The sequence below is a fragment of the Salmo salar genome, chromosome ssa16 (genome assembly GCF_905237065.1).
Source record: "Salmo salar chromosome ssa16, Ssal_v3.1, whole genome shotgun sequence".
Lineage (NCBI taxonomy): Eukaryota > Metazoa > Chordata > Actinopteri > Salmoniformes > Salmonidae > Salmo > Salmo salar.
The window spans coordinates 31907546-31933157 of record NC_059457.1 but is presented as its reverse complement, the minus strand read 5'-3'; the positions used below and the strand labels follow the sequence as shown (position 1 = coordinate 31933157).

Below are 25612 nucleotides of genomic sequence, written 5' to 3'. Positions count from 1 at the left end.
TGGCAGACTCACAAAACACAAATGCATCTTTTGTAAATAATATCTGAGTGTTTGAGTGTGCCCCTGGCAATCCCGACATTTTAAAAACAAGAAAATGCTGCCATCTGCATTGCTATAAGGAATTTATAATATAAGGAATTTTTTATTATTTATACTCTAACTTTTAATACTTAAGAATATTTTAGCAAATACTGTTACTTTTGGTACTTAAGCATATTTAAAACCAAATACCTTTAGGCTTTTACTCAAGTAGTATTTTACTGGCTAACGATTAAGGTATCTATACTTTTACTCAAGTATGACAATTGGGTACTTTTTCCACCACTGTGCAAATAGCACTTTTCGGTAGTGCTCAAAGCATGCCATTCTATGAGGGCAGCATTTCTTTTTCAACCATGTTTTGAAGCAATGAGCCCAATAAGTTCTCCATGACAAAAACATAAACAACAGAGTAGGCTAATATATCCTTTGTTTTGGGATTTTGCTCAGGTAAAACAAATAGACTAATGTATAAACTGAGCAAAAAAAGAAATGTCCTCTCACTGTCAACTGCATTTATTTTAAGCAAACTTAACATGTGTAAATATTTGTATGAACATAACAAGATTCAACAACTGAGACATAAACTGAACAAGTTCCACAGACATGTGACTAACAGAAATGGAATAATGTGGCCCTGAACAAAGGGGGGTCAAAATCAAAGTAACAGTCAGTATCTGGTGAGGCCACCAGCTACATTAAGTACTGCAGTGCATCTCCTCCTCATGGACTGCACCAGCTTTGCCAGTTCTTGCTGTGAGATGTTACTCCACTTGTCCACCAAGGCACCTGCAAGTTCCCGGACATTTCTGGGGGGAATGGCCCTGGCCCTAGCCCTCAACCTCAAATCCAACAGGTCCCAGACGTGGTCAATAGGATTGAGATCCGGGCTCTTTGCTGGCTATGGCAGAACACTGACATTCCTGTCTTGCAGGAAATCACGCACAGAACGAGCAGTATGGCTGGTGGCATTGTTATGCTGGAGAGTCATGTCAGGACGAGCCTGCAGGAAGGGTACCACATGAGGGAGGAGGATGTCTTCTCTGTAACACACAGGTTTGAGATTGCCTGCAATGACAACAAGCTCAGTCTGACAATGCTGTGACACACCGCCCCAGACCATGGCGGACTCTCCACCTCCAAATCGATCCCGCTCCAGAGTACAGGCCTCGGTGTAACGCTCATTCCTTTGACGATAAACGCGAATCCGACCATCACCCCTGGTGAGACAAAACCGCGACTCATCAGTGAAGAGCACTTTTTGCCAGTCCTGTCTGGTCCAGCGACGGTGGGTTTGTGCCCATAGGCGACGTCGTTGCCGGTGATGTCTGGTGACGACCTGCCTTACAACAGGCCTACAAGCCCTCAGTCCAGCCTCTCTCAGCCTATTGCGGACAGTCTGATCACTGATGGAGGGATTGTGCGTTCCTGGTGTAACTTGGGCAGTTGTTGTTGTCATCCTGTACCTGTCCCGCAGGTGTGATGTTTGCATGTACCGATCCTGTGCAGGTGTTGTTACACATGGTCTGCCACTGCGAGGACAATCAGCTCTCCGTCCTGTCTCCCTGTAGCACTGTCATAGGCGTCTCACAGTACAGACATTGCAATTTATTGCCCTGGCCACATCTGCAGTCCTCATGCCTCCTTGCAGCATGCCTAAGGCATGTTTACGCAGATGAGCAGGGACCCTGGGCATCTTTCTTTTGGTGTTTTTCAGAGTCAGTAGAAACGCCTCTTTAGTGTCCTAAGTTTTCATAACTGTGACCTTAATTGCCTACCGTCTGTAAGCTGTTAGTGTCTTAACAACCGTTCCACAGGTGCAGGTTCATTAATTGTTTATGGTTCATTGGACAAGCATGGGAAACAATGTTAAAACCCTTTACAATGACGATCTGTGAAGTTATTTGGATTTTTACGAATTATCTTTGAAAGACAGGGTCCTGAAAAAGGGACGTTTCTTTTTTTGCTGAGTTTATTTTCAAGTCCTATTCTTGAAGATCAAGGAGTATTTAATTCATTGGAATGACTGGAAATCTGACAGACTTTGGTTTTTAATGTAAAAATATAGCCTAATCATTTTATGTCTTTATTAAGAAGTAAAATGCAAAATGTGTTAATGGCCAGATACAGTGAGCTCCAAAAGTATTTGGACAGTGACATATTTTGTTGTTGTTTTGGCTCTGTACTGTCAGCTTTAATTTGAGGGTATTTTCATCCATATCGGGTGAACCATTTAGAATTACAGAACTTTCTGTTCAATACAAAAGTATTGGGACGAATTCACTTATGTGTATTAAAGTCAGGGGCGGAAATCCCGGGGGGGACGGGGGGGACACGACCCCCCCCATCCTGGGAAAAATATGATTTGTCCCCCCCAATATATCACTGAAACATAACTATGTAATTTAAATAATATTAATAATACGCAATGGAAGCAATTGTGCTGATTATAGACACTTAATAGCTCGTTTTTAAGTTTCAAAAGATTGCGACCCCCCCCACTCTTTGCCTCACAATGGTTTGATCCACTGCCAGTTCCTTAGCTTGCGAGGTAACGTAGAGGTCGTATCTACTGTCTGAAAGGCACTCAATGCACGTAACTGACGTGAGGTTAATCCAGTCAATCGCGCACACACACTAGCTGAATATGCAGAGCTAACGCGCAAATATTAACTATTAAGCTAGCTAGTACCTATTCCATTTATGTGGCGTCGTCAAAGATTGAATCTTTGCGATCGTCAATTTATTCCAAGATCAGCATGCATGTAAGTTAGTGCTTCAAAGTCCCTGTGATAAGGTTAGCCATAAACTGAACAGAACTACACTCTCTTCTACCATTGTTTTAAATATATTTAATGGTCTCGTTGCAAAAGCTAAATTGTCGCAAGGGAACTTTTATTTATATATTTTATTTCACCTTTATTTAACCCGGGTAGCAAAGATTATAGCAAACACCACTGAATTGGTGCTCGCTAGCTTTGCAAATTCAGCTATTGTTAGAAGCCAGCCAATATGAAACAAACGATTAAAATTACAAAAGATTGCAGCATATGTTGTGTAAATGGTGTACAGCTGTCAACTCTTGTCACTGCAATCGTTTCACATTTGCTAGCTACCTTTTAGATCGAAGCCCATATAGAATGATAGAAGATAAGATGATAGAAGCCCATCTCCTACTGTAAATAACCTACATACTGTGTGTGTGTAGCCAACCAGGTAGAAAAATGGCAGAAAAATGGCAGAAAAATAAAAGACGGACATCAGAGTATTTTTCAGTACACCAAAACGCAAAGTAAGAACCCTCGTAGCCTAATATCTCAAAGACTAGTTGATAAAATGTTCATAAGAAAGAAATGAAATTCTAATGGAAATGTTTCACAATGATGTCATTAGGCAGAGCAGGCAACAGATGGCACACAGACAGCAGAGTTGGGGACAGATATGCAGGGACAGACTGGCAGAGACAGGGAGTCTCAGGTAAATTTGTTGAGTCTTTGTTTGGCAACATTATGAAAGGTTCTCAATTTTTTTAACTTGTAAAATAGGAACATAATTGGAAAATGCCATGGATACCCCCACTCTCAACTTAAACTGGTGACTGAACTAACATTTGTTAAAGGCAATGGTATTGCTGTTGTGATTAGTTGTGTAGTTTTGGGTACCGGTAGTTAGGAGTACGGCAAACACCTTATTTCTTTGGTTCCTCAATATACATTTATCATATTAAATGTAGGCTATGTGTTACAGCACTACTTTTGGTGTCCCCTCAGGAATTGCTCTTGAGAAAATGTAATGTAATTGTCCCCTCCAAAGTTGATATCAGATTTTCGCCCCTGATTAAAGTAGCAAAAAGTTAAGTATTTGGTCCCATATTCCTAGCATGCAATGACTACATTAATAAGCTTGTGACTGTACAAACTTGTTGGATGCCCTTGCTGTTTGTTTTGGTTGTGTTCATCATTCTTTTGTGCCCAATATAAATGAATGATGTCATTTTGGAGTAACTTTTATTGGAAATAAGAATAGAATATGTTTGTAAACACTTCTACATTAATGTGGATGCTACCCAGTTCTTGACTTGGGATGACAAAGGTGCAGGAGCTGTCTTTTTTCAAGTAGGTCCATTAGAATGCTAGAAATACTAGAATACAGTATTCTGTAGAGACCTCTGATTATTCACTAAATAAAGGGTTAACACATTTTGACAGATGGAATTTCATGACTTCTCCATGACAACCACATTTCCATTACCAATAATTGGTGTGGTCTCTATGTTGTAACATGGGTGGTCTAAAGGAGACCAAGGCGCAGCGTGTATAGTGCTCATATTTGATTTTTAATGAAGACACTTGAACAAAACAACAAAACGGCCGACAACAGTTCTGTAAGGTACACTTTGACAAAACGGAAAACAACTACCCACACATGAAAAACAGGCTGCCTAAGTATGGCTTCCAATCAGAGACAACGATAGACAGCTGCCTCTGATTGGAAACCATACCTGGCCAAAACATAGAAAACAAAAACATAGAAATAGAAATCTAGAAAACCCCACATAGAAACAGAAAACCAAAACAACCCAAAACACCCACCTGTCACGCCCTGACCACTCAATGGAAAATGACCTCTTACAAGGGTCAGGACGTGATAGTACCCCCCCCCCCAAATGTGCAGACTCCGACTGCACCCAAAAAAAAAAAAAAAAAAACAACCCCAAACACAAAGGGAGTGCAGGGAGGGTGACAAAAGTCTATGGCGGCTCATGTGCTACACCCAGAACCTTCCTCTCCCTCCGATCCTCCAGCAACGGAGGTGGCTCTGGCTCAGGGCGTAACCCCCGTTCCGCCCGCAGATCCCTGCGCTTCTGTAACACTGGCCTGTGGATCATTATCGGAGGAATCGGACTGTAGATCATTACCGGAAGCTCTGTGCTGTAGACCACCGCTGGAGGTTCTGGCCTACAGGCCACCGCTGAAGGATCCGAGCTGCAGACCGCCGCTGAAGGATCCGGGCTGCAGACCGCCGCTGAAGGCTCCGGGCTGCAGACCGCCGCTGAAGGCTCCGGGCTGCAGACCGCCGCTGAAGGCTCCGGGCTGCAGAGCATCGCTGGAGGCTCCGGACTGAAGAGCGTCGCTGGAGGCTCTGAACTGAGGAGTGTTGCCGGAGGCTCCGGACTGGGAGGCGTCATAATAGGTTCCGGACTAGTGACCGTTGCTGCTGGCTCCATGCCATGGATCATCTCTACAGGTTCCGCGCCAAGGATCATCACTGGAGGCTTCTTACCATGGATTATCTCTACAGGTGCCGGGCCATGGATTATTCCTACAGGCTTCGTGCCATGGTTTATCCCTACAGGCTCCGGACCATTTATAATCCCTCCAGGCTTTTTGCCACGGATTATTTCTTCAGGTTCCGGGCCATGGATTACCTCTTCAGGCTTCGTGCCATGGAATATCCCTGCAGGCTCCGGGCCATGGATCATTACTCGAGGCTTAGTGCCATGGATCGTCTCTACAGGCGTCGGGACATCGATTATCACTGGAGGCTTTGTACGTGGAGCAGGAACCAGTTTCACCGGACTGGGGAGACGCACTGAGGACCGAGTGCTCAAAGCAGGCACCGGCCGTACTGGGTTATGGATGCGCACTGGAGGGAGAGTGCAAAGAACAGGCACAGGACGTACTGGATTCTGGAGGCGCGCTGGAGGGAGAGCGTGAGAAGCAGGCACAGGACGTATTGTGCTATGGAGGCGCACTGGAGAGAGAGTGGAGAGGCAGGCACATGCTTACCACAAAAAGCATGGGTAGTTGACTCAGGCCTCACCCCTGGCCCAGCCAAACTACCCGTGTGCCTCTTATTTTTCTGCCTCTCGTTTTTCCCAGGTAGGCTCCGATATCTATCGATTACCTGGCCCCAAGTGCAGTTCCTCCTCTCCATCCATTCCGTATGTGACCAGGTGTCCATTTTTGCCCGGGCACGCTGCTTGATCCAATCATGGTGGGTAGTTCTGTAACATGGGTCATCTAAAGGAGACCAAGGCGCAGCGTGTATAGTGCTCATATTTGATTTTTAATGAAGACACTTGAACAAAACAACAAAACGGCCGACAACAGTTCTGTAAGGTACACTTTGACAAAACGGAAAACAACTACCCACACATGAAAAACAGGCTGCCTAAGTATGGCTTCCAATCAGAGACAACGATAGACAGCTGCCTCTGATTGGAAACCATACCTGGCCAAAACATAGAAAACAAAAACATAGAAATAGAAATCTAGAAAACCCCACATAGAAACAGAAAACCAAAACCACCCAAAACACCCACCTGTCACGCCCTGACCCCTCTACTTGGAAAAATGACCTCTTACAAGGGTAAGGACGTCACACTATGTAGCCTACATAAAAAAGGTCAGCATAAATGTGGAGAGCTACTGGGTGTGCTGGCTTTTCATCGAGCCATGAAACACACCTGACCTTATCAAGGTCCAGTTTAGCAGCTGATGTTTCGGCTACATAATCGTTGTATCGTTTCAAATTCAAAGTGCTGGAGTACAGAGCCAAAACAACAACAAAAAATTATCACTGTCCCAATATTTTGGAGCTCACTCTATGTAAACTCTCATTGATTTATCTTGGAATAGATGTTGTTCAATTGGTAATATTCATTTTTGTCTTCGTTTAATGCCTCTGAAGGGGAAAGCAATCTAACAGTAACTGAAAGTAATCAGATTATGTTACTGAGTTCGGGTAATCCAAAAGTTACATCATTGATAAAAAATGTGGACAAGTAACTAGTAACTGTAATGGATTACATTAGAAAGTAACAAACCCAACACTGAGCACAAATATGCATGATTCTACTTAAATACACACAGACTTTGACAAGTTCACAAACACAGCAACACACACACACGGCTTGGCTATTGTCGGTACTAACTACTTTCTAGTCATCTCTGTTGTCTTGTCAGTAGTTTCCTCCCACACAAACACAGTCCCTCAGATATACTGGCTGTTGCGCCCCCTTGCTCCTGCCTGCTTCCCATCAGAAGGGCCACCAGAGCTGGCCTATGTTTGATAGAAGCCCCCGCTCCCATGCTGTGGACACTGTAAAGTCTGCTCCTTTAATGTACTTACAGGCACGCTCATTAGTGAATCATTATCTAAGAGACAGAGACAGACACAGCTACCACGCTGAAGCGCAGCCGTTTTGCACACACTCACACACAGCCAAAATCATTATCCAAGGCAGGGACAGGGACAGACATCTACAGTGCCTAGCAGGTGATTTGCGAGTGCACACATGCACACACCAAGGTATTTATCTCTTCCATTTCTAAAACCTTGTGAAGTGAACACAATAGCTAATTTATCTTGTTTTTACAGTTAATATACCAGCAAATTGCAGTAAAATTCTCTTTGGTCTTACACTATTTCTCTCCTATTTCTCTGGGGTGACAGGGTGCAATTAGGGACAAAAAGCTCCCAGGAGCCTCTGAAGAATGCTTAATAATAACAAGCTATTACTTGTCAAACCCACATGCTGTGTACATCTGAATGTGAAGCCAGGAAACAGAAGGTCCAATGAGGGGTCTGGGCTGTATTTTCACTATTTTCAGGGTATAAGAATGTTAGCTACTGTATATCCTTAACTTTGACATTACGTCCTGGTCAGTCTTCCTTCACTGGAGGAAAATACTCTTTAACTGTCTCATTCTAGTCTGTTTACACTAGAGTCTCTTGTGTCTCAGTTGGTAGAGCATGGCGCTTGCAATGTTAGGGTTGTGGGTTTGATTCCCAAGGGGAAAAAGTAGTAACATTTATGCACTCACTACTGTAAATCCAGAGCATCTGTTAAATGACAAAATGTCAGAGTCACTGGGCTCGTTTGAGTGGTAAGGAGAAAGCAACAGACTGTAGACTAAAGTCGAGGTGGTTTTCCAACAGCAAGGCTCGGTGCAACATACCAGCATTGCCATTGTTTATAAAAGTTGTTCTTTAAAATGTTGAAATAAACATAGCTCCAATCCCCATTTCACACACTCATGAACATGAGTGTCACGTTCGTGTATGTCAAATAAAAACACCCTAATGATTGGTGGACAATAGAGCCTCCCACAATGCAGGTGATGCTCCAGCATGAAGTTGGGGGAAGAGCAACTGTAGAAATGTGCAGTTGACTGCAGCCGAAACTTCATGACCTTTGATCACATGATTTTTGATCACATGTAGGCACAAGTCGGACCATTTTTATCCCCATAATGCAACACACTTTGAAAGGCGGTGAACAACGATGGTACCCGACTTGTCAAAAGTGATCTTCTCGAACGTGACCACTGTCACATCCTTACTGTCACATTCTCCAGTGCTGCATCTCTATCTAGAGTCAGAACCTCTCCTGTAGCAGAGACAGACAGAGAGACCATTCTGTTGGACAGCAAACAGAATGGAGCAGAACTCTGGGCCTTCGCCTCATTAGTCATTAAAACCCATGAACAACAAAAGGAAAAGAGGGAACATTTGTTCACTGAATCACCTTCTATAAATAACTAGAATTGAAAGGGGGGTTTTAATGGCTGCTCTCTTCTCCTCTCGGCTGGTAATAAGAGCGATTTTCAAAATGCCTCTGCTGACTTTGAACTGACAACCAGAATCAGAGTTTTGAGGTTTTTCCACACAGCAATTACGATCTGTTAGTGCTGGATCCAACTCCCAGTCTTACATACCCTGAGTCCAAAACGCACGCACGCACACACACACACACACACACACACACACACACACACACACACACACACACACACACACACACACACACACACACAGGCACGCACGCACGCACACACACGCACACACACACATGCACACACACTGTACAAACACACAAAACACAAAACACAAAACACAAAACACAAAACACAAAACACACAGCTTGCTGATAGGCCCGTGTGAACAGCAGTAAGGGGACTCATTATTTTCTAATTACAGCATGCTGAGCAGCTCTGAGGGAAACAAGCCTGTCTGATAGACACAGGAAACAATTATTCGTACAAGGAAGGCTGTCCAATGAGATGGGCTTTTTACTCTGTAACTGTTATGACTTTACCAATAAGCTAGAGCCTGTTATGTCTCATTATGCATGAGAGGCAGAATACAGAGCACTATTGTTGTAAAAACAGGCATGAGTACAAAGTGCTTGAATAGGTTGCGTATAGAGTTGATGTTTTTTTTGTTGCTTCAGCAAGGGTGAGGGTAAATTTCCATGGATATGGAATCTTTCTATAAAAACCTCTACCTGGAACAAGAAGACGCCATGTAATGGCTCAGTGGTAAGGTACCTGGGAGTAACTGTCACGCTCTGACCTAGGAGAGCTGTGTTTTCTCTGTTTAGTTAGGTCAGGGTGTGATAGGTGGGTGGGCATTCTATGTTTTGTTTTCTATGTTTTGGCCGGGTATGGTTTCCAATCAGAGGCAGCTGTCTATCGTTGTCTCTGATTGGAAGCCATACTTAGGCAGCCTGTTTTTCCCTGTGTTTTTGTGCGATCTTGTTTTTGTGCAGCTGTGTGTGAGCAGCCCTAGAACGTCACGTTTGTTTCCGTTTCACCTGTTTATTCTTTTGTTCAAGTTCACAAATAAAATATGTGGAACTACCGGCATGCTGCGCCTTGGCTAATTTATGACAGGGAATTTGAAGACAGCACTCGAGACAGTAACTAGCAATGTCACACACACACACACACACACACACACACACACACACACACACACACACACACACACACACACACACACACACACACACACACACACACACACACACACACACACACACACAAGGGGGATTTGGCCCCGGGGTGTCAGTTACCCCGGTAGAAGATTATGGGATAGGGTTTCACACAAGTGTCTTAAAATCCATTTAATCAGTTTTATTTTGAAATTCTTTAGTAAGTAATACTTAAAAGCGAAGTCTAGATGTCTTATTTTTATCATTTAATTAAAATATGGAGAGGGGGAATGGTGTTGCACATGTCACCATTAATATCCGCACTAATATCCACACTATAGTTGTTTTTAATTCATTAAAAAAATATTCATTAGAATATAGTATTTGAATGGAATATAACTAATAACATTAAATAACATTGGAATTGAACAATTCATTCTGATAGAGTTCAGTGTGTCAAATGGGAGGGCCTGTTGTCCGGACCTCTGGCAGTCTCTATGGGTGTGCCACAGGGCTCAATTCTCGGGCCGACTCTCTTCTCTGTATACATCAATGATGTTGCTCTTGCTGCTGGTGATTCTCTGATCCACCTCTACGCAGACGACAACATTCTGTATACTTCTGGCCCCTCTTTGGACACTTTGTTAACTAACCTCCAGACGAGCTTCAATGCCATACAACTCTCCTTCCGTGTCCTCCAACTGCTCTTAAACGCAGGTAAAACTAAATGCATGCTATTCAATCGATCACTGCCCGCACCTGCTCCACCCCCGTCCAGCATCACTACTCTGGACGGCTCTGACTTAGAATACGTGGACAACTACAAATACCTGGGTGTCTTGTTAGACTGTAAACTCTCCTTCCAGACTCACATTAAGCATCTCCAATCCAAAATTAAATCTAGAATCGGCTTCCTATATCGCAACAAAGCATCCTTCACTCATGCTGCCAAACATACCCTCGTAAAACTGACCATCCTCGACATCATCTATAAAATAGCCTCCAACACTCTACTCAACAAACTGGATGTAGTCTATCACAGTGCCATCCGTTTTGTCACCAAAGCCCCATACACTACCCACCATTGCGACCTGTACTCTCTCGTTGGTTGGCCCTCGCTTCATACTCGTCGCCAAACCCACTGGCTACAGGTCATCTACAAGTCTCTGCTAGGTAAAGCCCCGCCTTATCTCAGCTCACTGGTCACCATAGCAGCACCCACTCGTAGCACGCGCTCCAGCAGGTATATCTCACTGGTCACCCCCAAAGTCAATTCCTCCTTTGGCTGCCTTTCCATCCAGTTCTCTGCTGCCAATGACTGGAACGAACTGCAAAAATCTCTGAAGCTGGAGACTCATATCTCCCTCACTAGCTTTAAGCACCAGCTGTCAGAGCAGCTCACAGATCACTGCACCTGTACATAGCCCATCTGTAAACAGCCCATCTATCTATCTACCTACCTCATCCCCATACTGTATTTATTTATTTTTCTTGCTCCTTTGCACCCCAGTATCTCTACTTGCACATTAATCTTCTGCACATCTACCATTCCAGTGTTTTAATTGTTATATTGTAATTACTTCGCCACCATGGCCTATTTATTGCCTTAACTTACCTCATTTACACTCACTAGACTTTTTTTAATTTTCTTTTGTTCTACTGTATTATTGATTGTATGTTTTGTTTATTCCATCTGTAACTCTGTGTTGTTGTATGTGTGGAATTGCTACGCTTTATCTTGGCCAGGTGGCAGTAGCAAATGACAACTTGTTCTCAACTAGCCTACCTGGTTAAATAAAGGTGAAATAAAATAATAATAATAATAATAATAACTTAACTAATTAATTCAGTGTAACATTGGAGGCAACTCTCTTATGCTCTCCTATTGCACGATTGTAATTTGTACATAGGTCACAAATAAAGCTGTCCCCAGTCAAATTTGAGCATAACTCATGAGCCCACCTCCTGCACTGCTCACACCTAATCCATGTCCCCACCTGTGACTGAAAACAAGGGGAGCTTTCTCTTAAAAGCTTTCTCTTAAAAACATAGCTAGCTATCTAGCTATATGACATAAAATGCAAAAGGCTATAAAGTAACATTAACTGTAAAGCTATCAGTCACTAGTGGACACATTGACAACTGCAATTAAGTTACGTTATATTTTTTATGTATGTTACGTCAGACGATCTGGTAGTATTGTTAGGCTACATTGTTAGTTTTATTACTTGTTAGATATTACTGCATGGTCGGAACTAGAAGCACAAGCATTTACCCCAGGGGGTTAGTTACCCCCTAGTACCCTATATACTTCTTCAACCTTGTGAATGTTTAAAGGTTCTGTGACTTCAGGAGCTCTGGGTTACTGTTGGCAAACCCATCACGTCATCAGCATGTGCTACCACATCTGGCCCTGGGCAGTGGAACAGTGCTTGTGGTAACTACAAAGTGCACCTGCCTTTAAAGTCAGTAAGCATTGGTCATGTGGGGGGATTTACATATCATTTGGAACTGGTAATGTTGACTCATACTAATGACATGAGTCGGATGGCCATCTTTAACAGGGAAATTACAGATTCAATAGAATGAAAATGGATAAGCAATAAAACAATGAAACTAGAAATCCTAATAATGATAACAAGCATTCCTCACCGCAGCAGTCTCCTGTTGAAGGGCCTGGGTGGCAAAGCGGGCCACGTGGGTGATGATGGGGGAGAAGTTGGTGGGGCCGTAGAAACGGATGTGAGGCAGGCAGACAGAGTAGGCCTGGGCAATTCCCTCCACGCCTGACCATAGGAAACAGGAATCACACATGGAAACCAGCACAAACCGGCACCCTCACCAGCAGACAGAGGGCTAAGTATGGTAGTTCTCAAATAAATGAGAAATAACACCCACTCCATGGATAAAGCAAGAAACAAACCCTAGTAAGTGCAGCCTGCAGTAAGTACATTGTAATAAGGTTTTTAACGGGGGTTACAGAAAACATAATAGTTGCTCACCTTGGCAGAAAGGATTGGTGGGGTCAAAGTTGATGGCAAATTCATGAGACACCTGCAGGTACAGGGGACAAAAAAACCAAGCCTCAGGTGCAGAAATTGTACATTGAGAATGTCCAATGGCTGTAAGAGACTGCAGAGGAATGTGAGAGCATTAGAAATATGCATTTCCATTGTATGATTGTAGCAGGTGGGAAAAGCAATGAATTATGTGACAAGCATTTTCTCTTCCTCCATTCCCCCTGCTTCACATGATCTATTCTTTCTTGCTGTCCTCCTCTCCAAATCCATTATGTACATTCCCATCCCTGCAGTGCCCTTTCATTCCAACTGTTTCAACCTCTCCCTCTCTTCTTCCTCTAGTCCTCTCAGACCACTGATGGATTTTACCTCCCTAAACGCTTCCCATAAAGTATCTGAACGCAAGGCTAAATATTCTGTCCATTTTTGTTGCTCAGCCTCCTCATTCCGTTGTCCTTTACATCAGTGCAGTGCCATGGCAACCCAGATGGGATTACAGTTGCATAATTATTGGAATATGCATGTTTTATACATACTCTGTGATACCGCTGTGTTCCAGTCTCCCTCTTCTCTTTAGCATTCTTTTTGGCTCTACGTCTATCATATGTAGTGTGCCGTGAAGACACACCCTCACATGTAGACAGTTTATACACTTACTTTCCAGTCTGGAGGGAGTTGAGCCCCAAATCCCAGAGCAGGAAACATTTTGTCACTGAGGAAGGAGGGCAACAGATTGACAGTGATGAGTAAAAAGCAACTTCATCAGAATTCAACATGCAATTTTGCATTATGGAATGTCTCAATAAACTCGGGATGGTACTTTATCAGAAACAATGAGTGACATAAAGAATATGACTGAGTAGACATAATTAGAAGAGTTGAAGGGACCTTTTAGTGACTTATGACTGTGATGTATAAAATATAATACTTTATTTATCTGTGATTTGATCATACTGAGTCCTGTTATTACTGTTTACACTAATGGGACTCACGTGTCATAGTCCTGGATGATCTGGCCCACAGCCAGGATGGCAGACAAGTACTCATTGCTGCCCAGAGGGTTGATGAAGTGAAGAGAGGAGGCCTCCCGAGGGTTCCCATTAGACGCTGTGAAATCAATGCCAACCTACAGGAATAGCAAGACAGGAGACAGAGATGCTCACAAACACAAACAAAGCCGATAAATCAGCTTAAATATGAACAAAAGTGTGGAGCATATAAAAAGATTCCAGTGAATCCTACAGAGCCTTATTTCAGGATCCTGTCCTCGGGCAAAGTGACTTCATTTAAGATGGTTACAATATAAACATGGTAATTAACTCAAAGATTTCAACTAACAAGCCCTCCCAAGCCCACATCTTCATTCAGTCTATGCTAATGCCTTTAACCAACAATCCTATCAAAGAGCATGGCTTCTACTCAGATCTCCTCCAGTTCCTACCAAAGTTGTGGCTGATAACTGGACAGCCTCTATTAGACAATAGATGGACATGGTGAGGATAAAAAGAGAAGAGAGAGAAAGAGAGAAAGAGAGGGTGAAAAAGACAGAAAGAGAGGGAAAGGGAGAGAGAGATGCGATCTGACAGAATCAGGGTGCCACTTCATATGCCCAATCCCCTGCGTCTCAATCAAGCCCTAGGCAATGTGACGAGTGTGCTGCTACTCTGCATGAGCAGGGAACTGACTCAAATCTTTAGCTTTATCTCAATTTAGTCCAGATGAATGACCATGTTTCTTAACCATACCTTTAAGTCTGGGTACAGGGTTCTGAAAGGGCTGGCCGGTGCTGTGATAACAACCTAATGTACAATCAGATGACCTCATGAATGACTACAAGTCTTAACACTGGTCTACTAAGCACCGCTCCACACCGCAGGTCTGACCTGTAGGCTAGTTTGACAAATACTCTAAAGCTGCTTTTAATACAATGCTATACTACTGTGTTATATAGTGAATACGTTTTCCCATGCTACTACTGCAAAGACTGTAGTCTCCAGTTCCAGTCTATATATGAGCAGTGTTCTCATCTGCATCTCTGTAGAGAAGATTTCCTCTCTAACAGATTAGGATTAGGTGCATGCTAAATCTGATTGAATGCAGTGGATCAAGAGAGAGAGAACATCTTTCTATGTGAGACAAATCAAAGAACTCTGACAAAAGAAAGCAGATTAAGAGAACTGCAGGATGCACCTTGGAGGATTTAGATTCACATTCTTTCTCAAACACCGATCTTGACTGAATTATAACATGCAGGTGTGAACTCGTTAAATCATTTTAATTATCATATTGGATTAAGGTAGATGATTAAGGTATTACTACTGGTGTTCTGAATATATTTTTTAAATACAAATATAATTTGTCCCAGTAGAAATTGTAGTAACTCCTCTTTTAAAATGGGAAACATTTTGTAAAACTGTCAGGATTCATTTCAAATTTCCTGCCTAGCAGCTAGGTTTTTAGAAAATGCAAACTAAAAGGACAAAAACATTATGGATACAGTACAAACACAAAATCCATTGGTCTCTCAAGCGTGACCTATAAGATGTTGCCACCTAAAGCCAAACCATGGAGATTGTCTCCAGTCATGTTCCTATTATTGTTTTCAGTCTCCCTCTTTTATTCCTGCTAAGACATAGTCTCGCTTCGGCACAAATCACAGTAACTATGGCAACACAAATGTTCCATTTGCTTTAAAAAAAAATCTGACAATAACAAGGGGAGAAAATCATTTCTTGAACAGGACCACACATACAGCCTGCTAATCAGAAAAATGTCTGTGGTTCACAACCACATAAATAAACACATCTGGTCACATACAAGTAACTAAAGAGGTGTGGCAGAATGAAACATTAATGGAAAGTTAATGTTGCCATTCAGAGAATAATAAAATACAGGTGGAGCTCTTTTGCTGAGAAAATAGGAAAATAGATAATGCACATATTTTGGCACCACAAAGGGAACAGATCCTCTGAGTATTTCACGGTAGCATGGATACGTAAATGGTGGTAGACAATGTTTCAGCACAATTGGAGATACATACCCTGGCTGGCCAATAATAGAGCTCTGACACAAAGGTGTGACATCACCAGGGACGCACAATGTTTCTCTCATCAGCCTGAGCCAAAAATAGACCAATGACGATTTTCTCCTACTATGGAGAAATCTGAACCTACAGATACAGGATCTTAATATGATCAGTTTCTCACAGCAGGAAAATAATCATTCAGCAACAGGAAAGTTGAATTGTTGTGTGGATTATACATTTATAGTTAGGGCAAATCAAGTCTGACATTTTAAAGTGGAAATGATAAACTTTGGAAGCCTTTTTAAACCTTGAAGATCCTACACCTGTACCATGTTTGCAAAGATTTATAGTACTATAGCATGCATTCAATGTTGTTGGTGTAAATAAAAAATAAAATAAAATAAAATTGTATTTGTCACATCACTCTCATGCTTCGTAAACAACAAGTGTGGACTAACAGTGAAATGGTTACTTACGAGCCTTTCCTGACAATGCAGAGACAAAGAAATAGAGAAATAATAGAACAATAAAACATGTAATAATAATAAAAGTAATAATAGACACACAATGAGTAACAACAACTTGGCTATATACAAGTTAGTGCAAAAAGGGTCAATGCAGATAGTTAAATAGTTAAGAAATAGCTACCTGGACTAACTATTAAGCAGGTTTGTAGCTTGGGGGTAGAAGCTGTTCAGGGTCCTTTTGGTTACAGACTTGTCGTACTTCATCGGTACCGCTTGCCGTGCAGTAGTAGAGAGAACAGTCTATGACTTGGGTGGCTGGAGTCCAACAATTTTTAAGGTATTTTTCTGACACCACCTGGTATAGAGGTCCTGGTTGGCAGGGAGCTCGGCCCCAGTGATGTACTGGGTCGTACGCACTACCCTCTGTAGTGCCTTACAGTTGATGCCAAGCACTCTGAGGAATCTGAAGCTCTAGACGTGCTCCACTACAGCCCCACCAATGTTAATGGGGGTGTGCTGGGCCCTCCATTTCCTTTAGTCCACCATCTGCTTCTTTGTCTTGCTGATGTTGAGGGAGAGGTTGTTGTACTGGCACCTCACTGCCAGGTCTCTGAACTCCTCCCTTTAGGCTGTCTCATCACTGTCTCATCGTCAACAGTGATCAGGCCTGGGTGCAGTCGTGGGTGAACAGGGAGTACAGGAGGCACTGGCGTTCCCGACAGCCCCCGCAAGGCAGAGGGGCTCACGAGTTCTGGGGGCCAATTCGCCTTTCACCGATGTCTATTTTTTATTAATTTAATCAATCATTTTGACAGTAACCCTCCAAAAAGTCATTCATACACCTCTTTAATTTCCATAAGTAAGTGTTTGTTTCTTCAGGAATGTGACTAAAAAAGTGACAAATAAAATATAAACTGATTGAAAGTATGAGGGGATGTTTTTATTTATTTATTTTATTAACCTTTATTTAACTAGGCAAGTCAATTGAGAACAAATTCTTATTTACAATGACGGCCTACCCCGGCCAAACCCGGGCGACGCTGGTCCAACTGTGCGCCGCCCTATGGGACTCACAATCATGGCCGGATGTGATACAGCCTGGACAAATCAGTGGACAAATGCCATAGTCAAGGCTATGACGGAGCCAGTACAATGAGTGGAGCTTACTCAGGTGTTCAAAAGTGCATATCAGACCGAGAGCCTAATGCTTCTTAGGGAGATTTAGTTTAGAAATGATCTCTCTGCAGAAGCGACACAGGGATGGTAAAAACAGCATGATTGCCGTAGCAACATCAGGGCAGAAGGGAGTTGTGCTTCAAATACAGCAGTTCTGTAACATCTTTAATGGAGCCTCTCATTCTCCTCAATTGCCAGCCTAAACATATTACGGAAAGAGTTTAACAGTATAGGAAGCAGTTGAAACAGTTCTTGAGGGCAAAAAAAGAACAACAACAAAAAGCTGTTTGCGATTTCGTTCATACTGGTGAACCGGTGTTTGAGTTCTGTGGTTGCAATATCAACAATCCCTTATCTCAGGTATATCTTGGCATGCATCATTTAAGACTACGTTTAAATTGTGTGCAGCGTAATGGACATATAATGCACAATATCTCAGGAAAGACTGTGTGGGTTGTCAATACTCAGTATAGAAAACAGTCAGGCCCGCAACCTGGACCTACAGACTGTGGTGAAAGCATTTGCACACAAAAAAGGAGGACTTCAGGACACCAGGGGAGACTCTCAAATGTAATTTAATTTACCTTGAATATTGCAGGCCATTTGTGTAGGCTATCAGCCAGACAAAACCCGTTCAACAATAAATAGTGTCTGAATTTATCCTCAAGTCGACTACTTTTTTCCTCATTGTTTGGCTATTTGATGTGTCAATTTTTATAAATGTTTATAAGTAGTAGCTAAATACGGTACATAGTTATAGATAGTACACTGCATAATGAAACAATCCCTAGTAAGCTAGTGTTTTGAGGGTGGACTGACTGTATTATTTGGCATTAATAGACTGGTTTTACGCAGAACTTTCTATCCAAGCTGGGAGAGAGTGCGAGGACGGCTCATGTCATGCAGATTCAGGTAGCCTATACAGGACAGTTGTATATAAAAAAAATGTACAGTGGGGGAAAAAGTATTTGATCCCCTGCTGATTTTTTACGTTTGCCCACTGACAAAGAAATGATCAGTCTATAATTTTAATGGTAGGTTTATTTGAACAGTGAGAGACAGAATAACAACAACAAAAATCCAGAAAAACGCATGTCAAAAATGTTATAAAATGATTTGCATTTTAATAGCGGAAATAAGTATTTGACCCCTCTGCAAAACATGACTTAATACTTGGTGGCAAAACCCTTGTTGGCAATCACAGAGGTCAGACGTTTCTTGTAGTTGGCCACCAGGTTTGCACACATCTCAGGAGGGATTTTGTCCCACTCCTCTTTGCAGATCTTCTCCAAGTCATTAAAGTTTAGAGGCTGACGTTTGGCAACTTGAACCTTCAGCTCCCTCCACAGATTTTCTATGGGATTAAGGTCTGGAGACTGGCTAGGCCACTCCAGGACCTTAATGTGCTTCTTCTTGAGCCACTCCTTTGTTGCCTTGGCCGTGTGTTTTGGGTCATTGTCATGCTGGAATACCCATCCACAACCCATTTTCAATGCCCTGGCTGAGGGAAGGATGTTCTCACCCAAGATTAGATGGTACATGGCCCCGTCCATCGTCCCTTTGATGCAGTGAAGTTGTCCTGTCCCCTTAGCAGAAAAACACCCCCAAAGCATAATGTTTCCACAACCATGTTTGACGGTGGAGATGGTGTTCTTGGGGTCATAGGCAGCATTCCTCCTCCTCCAAACACGGCGAGTTGAGTTGATGCCAAAGAGCTCCATTTTGGTCTCATCTGACCACAACACTTTCACCAGTTGTCCTCTGAATCATTCAGATGTTCATTGGCAAACTTCAGACGGGCATGTATATGTGCTTTCTTGAGCAGGGGGACCTTGCGGGCACTGCAGGATTTCAGTCCTTCACGGCGTAGTGTGTTACCAATTGTTTTCTTGGTGACTATGATCCCAGCTGCCTTGAGATCATTGACAAGATCCCCCCGTGTAGTTCTGGGCTGATTCCTCACCGTTCTCATGATCATTGCAACCCCACGAGGTGAGATCTTGCGTGGAGCCCCAGGCCGAGGGATATTGACAGTTCTTTTGTGCTTCTTCCATTTGCGAATAATCACACCAAATGTTGTCACCTTCTCACCAAGCTGCTTGGCGATGGTCTTGTAGCCCATTCCAGCCTTGTGTAGGTCTACAATCTTGTCCCTGACATCCTTGGAGAGCTCTTTGGTCTTGGCCATGGTGGAGAGTTTGGAATCTGATTGATTGATTGCTTCTGTGGACAGGTGTCTTTTTTACAGGTAACAAGCTGCGGTTAGGATCACTCCCTTTAAGAGTGTGCTCCTAATCTCAGCTCGTTACCTGTATAAAAGACACCTGGGAGCCAGAAATCTTTCTGATTGAGAGGGGGTCAAATACTTATTTCCCTCATTAAAATGCAAATCAATTTATAACATTTTTGACATGCGTTTTTCTGGATATTTTTGTTATTCTGTCTCTCACTGTTCAAATAAACCTACCATTAACATTATAGGCTGATCCTTTCCTTATCAGTGGGCAAACGTACAAAATCGTCAGGGGATCAAATACTTTTTTCCCCCACTGTATGCTGTTGCATCTGACATTTATTTTACAATCTGCAATGTTTGAATTTCCAACATTAATTACTGAACAAGTCAGCCAGCATTCGAAAAATGGCAGCATTGCAACGCTGTGTATAGCTTCGTGAAATGTTAGGCATAACATGAGAAAATGACGACCAAATAGGCCTACCAATAAATATATATCCTTTATCTAAAGCTAAGCTAAGCCCTGGCACCACAGAAAGCCTATCATTAATTCGATAGGCATGAAGCCGCATAGACATGTCGAAATTTCAGCACCATGGACAGAGATCAGTAGTCTATACTTCAACCTTGCGGAGGCCCAGAGAAACTGCGTTACGCCAGTGACAGGAGGGGACTAAGCACCCACTCCTGAGGGGCCCCCATGTTGAGGGTCAGCGAGGCTGATGTGTTGATGCCTAACCTCACCACCTGGGGGCGTCCTGTCAAAAACTCCAGGATCCAGTTGGAGTAGTTGCAGAGGGAGGTGTTCAGTCTCAGGGTCCTTAGCATAATGATGAGCTTGGAGGGCACTATGGTGTTGAGCACTGAGCTGTAGTCAATGAACAGCATTCTCACGTACTGTAGGTGTTCCTTTTGTCCAGGTGGGAAAGGGCAGTGTGGAGAGCAGTGGAGATTGCGTTATCTGTGGATCTGTTGGGGCGGAATGTGAATTGTAGTGGGTCCAGGGTGTCTAGGATGATGGTGTTGATGTGAGTCATGAGCAGCCTTTCAAAGCACTTAATGGCTACAGAATGTTATGGGGTGATAATCATTTAGACAGGTTACCTTGGCGTTCTTGTGCATAGGGACTATGGTGGTCTGCTTCAAACATGTAGGGATTACAGACTGGTCAGGGAGAGGTTGAAAATGTCAGTGAAGACACTTGCCAGCTTGTCAGCACATGCTCTGAGTAAGCTTTTCAGATGTGGTAGGGCTCAAAAAAATATCACGGATTACAAAAGGAAACCCAGTCACGAGCTGCCCAGTGACGCGAGCCTACCAGTCGAGCTAAAAATGCCTTCTATGCTCGCTTCGAGGCAAACAACACTGAATCATGCATGAGTGCACCAGCTATTCCAGATGACTGTGTGATCACGCTCTCCATAGCCGATGTGAGCAAGACCTTTAAACAGGTTAACATTTATAAGGCCGCAGGGCATGTCGGATTACCAGTACGCATCAGAGCCGGTGTAGTAGGATTCGATCTAAGTTCTGTATTGACACTTTGCCTGTTTGATGGTTTGTCAGAGGGCATAGCGGGATATCTTATCAGGTTTCGGGTTAGTGTCCCGCTCCTTTGAAGCAGCAGCTCTAGCCTTTAGCCCCAGTGTGGATGTTGCTTGTAATCCATGGCTTCTGGTCGGGATATGTACGTACAGTCACTGTGGGGACGACATTATCAATGCACTTATTAATAAAGCTGGTGACTGATGTGGTAAACTCCTCAATGCCATCGGATGAGTCCCGGAACATATTCCAGGCAGTGCTAGCGAAAGTCCTGTAGATTAGCATATGCTTCATTGGACCACTTTCATATTGAGCGAATCACTGATACTTCCTGTTTGAGATTTTGCTTGTAAGCAGGAATCAGGAGGATAGATTTTCCAAATGGAAGGTGAGGGAGAGCTTTGTATGCATCTCTGTTTGTGGAGTAAAGGTGATCTAGAGCTTTTAGCCTCTAGTTGCACAGGTGACATGCTGGTAGAAATGAGATAAAACGGATTTCAGTTTTTCTGCATTAACCTGTTGGGGCTAGGGGGCAGTATTTGCACGGCCGGATAAAAAACTTACCCGATTTAAACTGGTTACTACTCTTGCCCAGAAACGAGAATATGCATATAATTGGTAGATTTGGATAGAAAACACTCTAAAGTTTCTAAAACTGTTTGAATGGTGTCTGTGAGTATAACAGAACTCATATGGCAGGCCAAAACCTGAGAAGATTCCATACAGGAAGTGCCCTGTCTGACAATTTGTTCTCCTTCTGTGGCATCTCTATCGAAAATACAGCATCTCTGCTGTAACGTGACATTTTCTAAGGCTTCCATTGGCTCTCAGAAGGCGCCAGAAAGTGGAATGACGTCTCTCCAGTCTCTGGGCGAAAAACAGCAGGAGATTTTGTGAGTGGTCAGGCTGAGAGCAGTGACACTGGAGATGCGCGTTCATGTGAATTCTCCATGTTTTTCTTTCTCTCTTTGAATGAATACAACGTTGCCCGGTTGGAATATTATCGCTATTTTACAAGAAAAATCGCATAAAAATTTATTTTAAACAGCGTTTGACATGCTTCGAAGTACGGTAATGGATTATTTTGATTTTTTTTGTCACGAAATGCACTCGCGCGTCACCCTCCGGATACTGACCTGAACGCACGAACAAAACGGAGGTATTTGGATATAACTATGGATTATTTCGAACCAAAACAACATTTGTTGTTGAAGTAGAAGTCCTGGGAGTGCATTCTGACGAAGAACAGCAAAGGTAATCCAATTTCTCTTATAGTAAATCTGAGTTTGGTGAGGGCCAAACTTGGTGGGTGTCAAATTAGCTAGCCGTGATGGCCGGGCTATCTAATCAGATTATTGCAAAATGTGCTTTCGCCGAAAAGCTATTTTAAAATCTGACACCGCGATTGCATAAAGGAGTTCTGTATCTATAATTCTTAAAATAATTGTTATGTATTTTGTGAACGTTAATCATGAGTAATTAAGTAAATTCACCGGAAGTTTGCTAGTTCTGAACATCACATGCTAATGTAAAAAGCTGTTTTTTTTATATAAATATGAACTTGATTGAACAAAACATGCATTATTGTATAACATAATGTCCTAGGAGTGTCATCTGATGAAGATCATCAAAGGTTAGTGCTGCATTTAGCTGTGGTTTTGGTTTTTGTGACATATATGCTTGCTTTGAAAATGGCTGTGTGATTATTTTTGGCAGGGTACTCTCCTGACATAATCTAATGTTTTGCTTTCGCTGTAAAGCCTTTTTGAAATCGGACAGTGTGGTTAGATTAACGAGAGTCTTGTCTTTAAAATGGTGTAAAATAGTCATATGTTTGAGAAATTGAAGTTATAGCATTTATGAGGTATTTGTATTTCGCGCCACGCGATTCCACTGGCTGTTGACTAGGTTGCCCAGGGAGGTTAAATAACCAGCCACTAGGAGAGTGGGAGTACATGGCCAGAGTTTACAGGTAGAGAGTGGGTGTACAGGGTCAGAGTTTACAGGTAGAGAGTGGGTGTACAGGGTCAGAGTTTACAGGTAGAGAGTGGGTGTACAGGGTCAGAGTTTACAGGTAGAGAGTGGGAGTACAGGGTCAGAGTTTACAGGTAGAGAGTGGGAGTACAGGGTCAGAGTTTACAGGTAGAGAGTGGGAGTACAGGGTCAAAGTTTACAGGTAGAGAGTGGGAGTACAGGGTCAGAGTTTACAGGTAGAGAGTGGGAGTACAGGGTCAGAGTTTACAGGTAGAGAGTTAGAGTACAGGGTCAGAGTTTACAGGTAGAGAGTAAGAGTACAGGGTCAGAGTTTACAGGTAGAGAGGTAGAGTACAGGGTCAGAGTTTACAGGTAGAAAGTGGGAGACACATTGAGGTGAGTGATGACATACTCACAGTGAACATGATTTGGCATCCACCTAAAATATAGTCCAGGAAGGTATAGTCCCTTTCAACCTGAGGAGACAGTATTCAAAGATTATTCTAACTCTGCTCATACCATTCCATCCATACTGTAGCAAGTTCAAATGATTTTTCCTATAGATAAATAATTGGAGAAGGCACGGAAGTGGCACTTTGATAGGATTGAGTCGTCTCCATATTCAGTAATTGGTGATTACTGCAGGCAGCCCCTGGTTGACTGGGTGAGACTGACAGGTGTTTTGTGCTGATATTAATAAATACATTTATTAGTGATTTGAGCCATTATTCTAATCCCTGCCTGCAGCAAAACCAAAATTACAGGCATTTTTGTTTGTAATCCCAAAAAATATTATGAAGGAAAGTCATTAGCTCTGTGCATAAGGCTTTAATGTGCATTCATAATTGAATTAAAAAGCAGTTTCCTTTTAGACCTAATATGCATTTTGCGGTTGCCATAGTGGGTTGACTAATTAGTCATTAAGAGGGATAGTGTACACTATATCTATTAGTCTCTATGTGTTTTGGTTCACCTTGCATGACTTCAGAATGATGATTCCAGAGTTTTTGTAGCTCTTTTTCTTCTTCTGTTTCTTGGGATTAATGCATTCAAATTCGATCTGGAGCAGAGAAGTAAGAAATTACCACTGGGACCCCTCTGCACACCCACACAATGTACACTCTTTCTCACATCGGCTGTATTTGATTTCTGCCATTAGCTAATGACACAAGGTTTTCAACAGGAAGTCAGGAGCCAAAAACGTAAGTCAAATACAGAGCTGTTCCTATACTTCTCTCTCCAGGTGTGGCCGGGCTGTAAAATGAAGCATAACCCAACATGTATTAGTGAGGTTAAAAACAAGGTGTAAATAAGCACTTGTGAATATCCAAATGAACAGGTGTCCTCCATTCACAAATGGTGAGCTGTGTTAACTGCAGTGTCTTAAGTGAGTCATCCACTCACAGTGAGGAGAACACTGAGAGTTGAGACAGTGTAAAAATTGTGTTTGATCCACATCACAGCATGACTAAAGCATGCAGAACAAACCCCCATATATAAACTGGAGTAGCTCTCAAATCCATCCCTCACCTCCAGTGAATTCTGGGCTTCACTCATCTTGTTGACAGTGGTCTGAAACTCTCCAATGAAGTCATGGCCTCCATCGTTGTCGTAATCATAGCACAGTACCTAAAATACCAGACAACATACAGTAATACCACAAAAAATAACTTCTTCAAATGTATTTACATTTTTACATACTGTATCTAAAGGGGGAATCCATTTTCATACCATCGCCCTCAGATGAATGCACATGTTGATAAACCTTACTCACCTTGATGCTCCTGTCCACGTCCCCGTTACAGAGGGAGATGAGTGGTACTGTGAAGGGCTTCCACACCGGGTCCAGAGTGTTCTTTATCACCTGCAGCACAAAAACAGGTACAGTGAGAAAACCTCTTCCATGTCACTTGGAATACAGAACTCAGAAGCCAATCCAAGCCTATCCAGTTACTGTTGTCAGCAGGTGGTAAGACACCTTGTTTAGTGATATAACACACTCAGTTCTGCAGTCTTGACATTTAAATAGTTTAAACAGCCACCCCCGACCTACTCACCTCTGTCCTGTGGACCAACATCCATTTCCCATCATCTCCTTGCTTGTGGAACTCTAGGTAGGGGTCTGATTTACCAAAGAAATCCTACAAAACAAAACAATCTAGTTTGACAATGGCCCACACAGCTGCCAGCATACCACTATAAAAATGCAAATAAAATTGTGTGAACTAACACTTGCACTTGACTTTTTTTCCCTCTTACTATCTCTGACTTTGCTGACAGCTCCTTTGAGGAATAATGTACATACTATGATTGTGATATGTGGTTGTCTCACCTAGCTAGCTTAAGATGAATGCGCTAATTGAAGTCGCTCTGGATAAGAGCATCTGCTAAATGACTCAAATGTAAAAT

At 42.7% G+C, this 25612-nt stretch overlaps 1 protein-coding gene across 1 annotated transcript in view; it reads right to left on the bottom strand.

The window, feature by feature from the left end:
* LOC106573718 (copine-2) overlaps nucleotides 1–25612 on the bottom strand; it is a 47440-nt gene that overhangs the window by 15716 nt on the left and 6112 nt on the right. The window contains exons 6-14 of the mRNA XM_014149022.2: nucleotides 25261–25344; nucleotides 24978–25067; nucleotides 24734–24832; nucleotides 24177–24263; nucleotides 23620–23679; nucleotides 13773–13906; nucleotides 13438–13492; nucleotides 12763–12814; nucleotides 12413–12546 (exon numbers count right to left, since the gene is read on the bottom strand). Of these exons, the coding sequence (XP_014004497.1) occupies nucleotides 12413–12546; nucleotides 12763–12814; nucleotides 13438–13492; nucleotides 13773–13906; nucleotides 23620–23679; nucleotides 24177–24263; nucleotides 24734–24832; nucleotides 24978–25067; nucleotides 25261–25344 (795 nt within the window). The remainder of the gene's footprint in view (nucleotides 1–12412; nucleotides 12547–12762; nucleotides 12815–13437; nucleotides 13493–13772; nucleotides 13907–23619; nucleotides 23680–24176; nucleotides 24264–24733; nucleotides 24833–24977; nucleotides 25068–25260; nucleotides 25345–25612) is intronic.